The sequence below is a fragment of the Pterocles gutturalis genome, unplaced genomic scaffold (assembly GCF_000699245.1).
Source record: "Pterocles gutturalis isolate BGI_N339 unplaced genomic scaffold, ASM69924v1 scaffold46810, whole genome shotgun sequence".
Taxonomy (NCBI): domain Eukaryota; kingdom Metazoa; phylum Chordata; class Aves; order Pterocliformes; family Pteroclidae; genus Pterocles; species Pterocles gutturalis.
Window position 1 is genome coordinate 28,593 of NW_010145032.1, and position 5,860 is coordinate 34,452.

A 5,860-nucleotide genomic window follows, 5' to 3' on the forward strand; every position below is an offset into this window, starting at 1 on the left:
AAATTCACACCAGTGGAGCTTCACTAAAGCAGACATCCCTAGCATAGAGCAGTCTGTGTTACACAGCAAAAGCGACAACTGCTTGATAAAACTGAGCTACTGACCACTTACTGTTTCATCAGAGCTGGTGAAGTGTGGGCCATTCAGCTTGTTAATAGCCAAAATGACAGCAACCAAGTCTTTGCCATTCAAGATAGGTGTTGCAAGGATGTTTTTTGTAGTGTAGTCGGTGAGCTCATCAACAAATGGACTGAACTGGGCACACTGTTCAATAGAGAATTCACAAATTAAGCATTTTCCACAATGTCTATAGTCTCAAAGCAAGTCAAAGCACGGCCTCTCAAAGTGAGCTGCCTAAAGAAAGTTTTGCTTAAAAAATCGGTCAGGAAGAGAAATGAATTAGCAGAAAATTGGACAACATACAGTTGATATAGCTAGCATCAAGAGAACTGGCTGTGGCTCCTGACTGCAACATGTGCACTTTTTCGCTTTTTGCAAAGATCTTGCCAATCATAAGCTTTAACATGTCAAATTCGATCAGAACAAGGAGGCTCTCCACTAGTCTTTCTCAGATCACTGACATCCTTCATAGTACCTCCTCTATCCTTTCCTCCAGCTTCTCAACACTGCAAAGCGGGTACAGACAGTCCACAGAGCACTGCATAGCCACAGTTTATAAACCACAGCTGTCTGGTACAGTCACTGGGAAGTTCACACACCTTAATTTTTCTTATGTTTTTGCCTGGGCCCTGAAGCTCCTGCCAGCTTGCAGCCTCCATGAAGCCGTCTACCCCTCATTTCTCTTGAAAATGTTCTCCCAGGCATTCCCTCCCATGTTTCTGGGCCTTTGTACCTGGAATGGTAGATCTCAGGGAAGGTATCCCAATGGAGGATGCAGCTGGCAACAGCAGCGTGTGGTTCCTGGCAGTGTCCCCCTGTCCCTGAAAGTGTACCATCCCCCTCTGCCCCAGCAGCATTTTGGCAGGGATTGCAGTGCTACAGACTGGGCTGCCCAGGGAGCCTTGCCCATGAGGGAATTGCCACTCAAACCACTGTGAGAGTGCTAGGTCATGCTGTAGAGGCTGATAGTGAGTGCAGGGATGGTTTTGCTGATCCAAGATCTTCTCCCTGCTCAAGTGAATAACTTGTCAGCTACAATTCCTTCCAGTTGAGTTGGAAAAAGCCCTACAGCTCTGATCAGATTCAGAAGGCCGCACCAGAAAGAGTAATCACTGCTTAATGCACCTTCTTCCCATACCTCCCTCACTGCTGACTTTCCTTGCCAATTGGGGTAAACCAAGCATTAAGTCTCTGGGTCTCCTTCTAAGGAATTGCCTTATGGCAATGCCTGAGAGCACAAGAGTGCAGCACTTGGCTCACAGCACTGAAATTCTTCCATATTTTTGGAGAAATGCCTGAAGCCAGAGAGCTTTAAAAAGCTTAAGTCACATTCTGAGGCTTTTTTTTTTCCCTTCTCCAAAAACTGTTTGCAAAACCAAATCAATGTCTCAGTATATTCTGTGGAAGAAAAGAAAGGTTTTGCTGAAGTATGCTTGTACTGATCAACAAATGGATGGATAAACAGATGGTATCTTTGTAGCTAGCAAACAATAGATTGTGTAATCCCAAATGCCATATTTGGGTCACATGGATTTTAGTTTTATACCTATGATTAGAACAAGCGGATTGTTATTGCTGCCATTCAGATTTACATGATTCAACCCAGGAGTATGGGGAGTAAATATTATCATGAAGGCATAAAAATAAAACATTAAAATACCTTGGATCCTTCCTGGTATTGCAGTGTGCAGTGTTTGCTGAAATAATTTTTTTCGTCAAACTTTGTCTCTTGCGGCTTTTGGCGAAGATCACCTATACACAGGTTGCAGTTAACCCACCTGCTCTAAGGTCCACTCCCTCTGGTTGATAAAAAATGCCTTTAAAGGCCTTTGGCCCAAGCTTCATCCAACAGCAGATATTTTCAAACACCATTCACAGTGGAAAACCCTTTCTGGAGTCACTTCACCAATTACTCATGGAATATAACTGTGTATGGGAAATTCCATGTGCGTTCAGTGCAGATCTGACTGTACCTCACTCTCTCATCTCTGCTGGACTAGATTTGACTATTTTTTGTTAGTTAGTCAGGCAAGGTGTGACAGTGCACTTGTTTGCAGGCATTAACACCTAGTGTAATTAATGTGCTTAGCTTCACTTCACTCCATAAATGAAATTGGAAGCAACTTACAGACTCTCTATTGGTGCTTTGGTTTCCACTACACAGCTGTTACACTGCAAGAGGTTTGACCAAGCACCAAGATGCCCTGCTACCTCTTGACTCTTTCATACTAGTAAGCATGTAAGCTTTTCTTCTACTGAGTGAATGAATAAATGGCAAACCTACCTCACTGACATCCTTGATGTTCATGGTTTTCTTGGTTTGCGCAACATAGCCCACAATGCCTATGTCCAACGGATAGACAATCTCGCAGTCTGGGGAAACCAGGCACTCCTCCAGGGTGCTTCCCTCTTGGATGTTGAAAAGCCTTGTTGCTAATTCAGGCGTGCCATTTCTCTGTCTGTACATGAAAAGACTACAGCGGTCAGCGTGAATAAGGGACCTGATTCTTCTCAATGTCTTGAAAACAACTTTCTCCATGTTGATGCTTTCTTGCATGTCTTGGATCAACTCAAAAAGGATTTCACCCTCACTGCTATCCCAGGACTCTGTTTTTAGTTTCTTCTCAAAGTACTGCTTGGCAAATTCAGGGTTGCCATCAAGAAACTTCTCCACGTCGTCTTCACTAATGCTCATTGTGAATGCCCTTGGTATTGTGGTAGGTAGTAGTCCAAGGATGTGGTCTATGCAAACAGCACTCTAATTTCTGATGTAGTTCCTAAATTTTTGTAGCAGAAGATGTTGCTTCTAGAATGACCAAGGGTGAGGTAACACTGCAAAGAGAGCTTGTCATCAGGAAGAGGTATTCCTTTATACTGCTGAAGATGAGTCTGTGGGAGGACAGATCTTCTCAACCAAACAGATTAGATGACCTCTACAAGAGCTTTGGGTCAACTTTCCCCTTCTTAATCTAAATGCAAACAAAACCTCAGTACTCACAATGTCTGAAAACACTTTCCTTTCTCTTGATAAGCAGAACACTTACTGAAACAATTATATTGAGGCAGCAGCAATAGGGAACTGCATCTCCTAACACTGAAATAAGCTCTTTAAAGTCTAATTAAATATATACTGCTTGGGCCTAATCCTTGGCTAACAAGGTGAACATCTTATTATTTCTGCTCTCCCAGCTCCCTGCAGTAGTAGGAAGTGCATCCTTCACAAAAGAGCAGTGGTCAGAACAAAAATAATGAGGTAATGCTTCTCTTTTGGAGCTCCCTCTCGTATTGCATGGTTATCTGCTGCTGTAAGGGCTGTGCTCCAAAGGAAGCACCAATCCTGAATGCTTTAGTCCAGGATTTGAACTAAATTTGCAAGGTCTGTGGCCTCTTCTTCTTGCTAGTAAGAACCAGGAGAGGAAAACGTGCCTCTTGGTGGCATCCCTTTAGGAAGGAATCTGAAGAGCTTCAGGCTGGGGTGTCTGGATTGAAATACTGAGGAATCATGGGAGGCCCTGCAGACAAAAAACGAAAACAAAATCAAAACCAAACCAAAATGAAAACAACAACAACAATACGACTCAGGAAGGTAGAAAAATACCCTTCATTACTGTCAGTGGAGAAAGGGTGGGAATTACAGCTATGAGGGTTGTTGTTTCACATCAATGAAGTCACCATGCTGTGCAAACAGCAGGAGAGGGGCAGAATCATGCTGGTAGGCCACTGCTCTTTGGGGGAATTAAACAATGCACAAGGGTTTTCATCAGTGGAGAGCAGAAGGAACTGTAAGTCCTATCCACCACGTTGCTGGATGATAACTCACCTGCAAGGAGTAAAGGTCCAGGCTGCCTGCCCCCGTGAGCATTGGCACTACAGCCAGGAGCGACGCAAACCACCCCAAATGTGACTGTGAGTGCCTGGGAGGAGGGTGATGAGAAGGACCTGTGGTGGCAGTGGTAGAAATGCTTTTGCCGGTGGGTTTGGAGCTCAGGAGGACAAGTGACGAGGGCCTTGGTTCCCATCAGCAAGGAGGACAGAACAGATTGCTACTGATCCATTCCTGTCCATCCCTGAAACAGGAGGTGAACACCCTTACACAATGGCATGAGTGTATGGGGGAGGGGAGTTAAGAGAAAAATCCTTTCAGAAGATTGCAGGTGAAACAGTGGAAACTGAGACAAAGATCTACAAATTTATTATTTATAACTCCATTTTCTCCCATTCCCTCTTTCAGTTCCCTGGATCACTGCAGATGCAGTAGGAAAGTTGTTGGGTTAACTGATTGTCTTAGATGCCTTTATCCTAATGTGAGAGAGACTTGCTCCAGTAATTCTCATAGTCAGGATATAGAATAGCATTATTTATCAATAAGACTTGGAGGAGGTGAAGTGTTCCAGGGGCGCACACACTGCCTCCAATGTCCATGTTCTAAAGGAGGGGAAAAGACCTGCTCAGCCCTAGCATGGTGGGGGTCTGCTCCAGGTCTCCAGAATGGGGGTGGATGAAACCTTTTTGTGAGCAACAACCAAGACTGTCCTAAGCACTGGACTTGGTGACAGAGGGGAACTTTATTTGCCTGACATCTGTAGGGATGGCAGCACTTCAGGCTGCAGGCTGCTCAGCAAGGTCTTGCATGTTGCAGCAGTTTTCTGGGTACAAGGAGTGTCACAAAGGGCATGAGAAAATTTTCTTTGGTTTTGACTGGAGACAAGGCAAAGAACTGGCTCAGACCATGAAGGTGAGAGACAGCTGAGGTGAGTGAGATCATTAAATGAGAGTTTGAAACTGGCAGAAACAGGCCATTTTGTAAATTATGTGTTCTTGTTAATTTTAAGCAAGCAAAAAAAGACAGAAAGTGTGTAAGCATGGCCAAATTATTGAAGATGAGTATGAAAATACCATGAACCAGGAAAAATGGAGAGTCAAAAAGGTCAAGATCCAAAATGAAATTAAATTAGGAACATGAAGGGCAATGAGAATATTCAGTTATAATAATGGAAGAGGAGGAATATCAATGAAAGTATGGAAGGACTGGAGTGTTTACAGGGTTGTGTGAAGTAACTTTTAAGTTGTTAATGGCTTTTTCTGACAATTAACAGAGGATCTTCTGAGGTTCTGACATGCTGGGGAAAGGTAGATGTAATGATTTTTTCAGCAAAACAGGAAGAAGGAAGAATTAGAGAAATCCACAACAGACCACTGTAAATCTAGTTTCTAAGAAAATATAGAAACAAACATGTTTCTGCAAATAACTAGAGGAGATAAGTAACAGCTGGTGTGATTTTGTCAAGAGCAAACGGTCTCATACCAGCACATTTTCCTCTATGCCAAAGCAAGAAATCTGTGGACAGAAGGAAAGTAATGACTGGCACAGCTCTTTAGTCATGAGAAAATGACATGCAAGATATTGTCTCTCTTAAGGTGAGGGCTTTGATGAAACAGTTAAAAGATGGTGGCAAATCTATTTGGAAAATGAAGAGTCCTTGACAGTAACTCACTAATGAAATGTAAGAAGTTTGTGAGTAGGATTCTCCACAGAGGCTGTCTTAGAAGTAGAGTGCCTCAGTATTTCCACTGATGGGTGGAAAAAGCATACTAATCCATTGTATGAGCTGCAGTCAGGTGTCTGTAAATGTGTTTGAGCACCATCTTAAAACTAAATTGCAGACAGGTGTGCTCAGGAGAAGAGGACTAGAACTCACCAAGGGTGCTTTGAAAGCCCTACTTATGTGGAGAAGAGTCA

At 43.3% G+C, this 5,860-nt stretch overlaps 1 protein-coding gene across 1 annotated transcript in view; it reads right to left on the reverse strand.

The window, feature by feature from the left end:
* The window catches only part of PDE6B (phosphodiesterase 6B, cGMP-specific, rod, beta), a 21,584-nt gene extending 18,612 nt beyond the window's left edge, over positions 1-2,972 (reverse strand). The window contains exons 1-2 of the mRNA XM_010085261.1: positions 2,405-2,972; positions 112-264 (exon numbers count right to left, since the gene is read on the reverse strand). Coding sequence (XP_010083563.1) covers positions 112-264; positions 2,405-2,815 — 564 coding nt within the window. The 5' untranslated portion in view covers positions 2,816-2,972. The remainder of the gene's footprint in view (positions 1-111; positions 265-2,404) is intronic.
* Between the last annotated feature and the right edge of the window lie 2,888 nt (positions 2,973-5,860).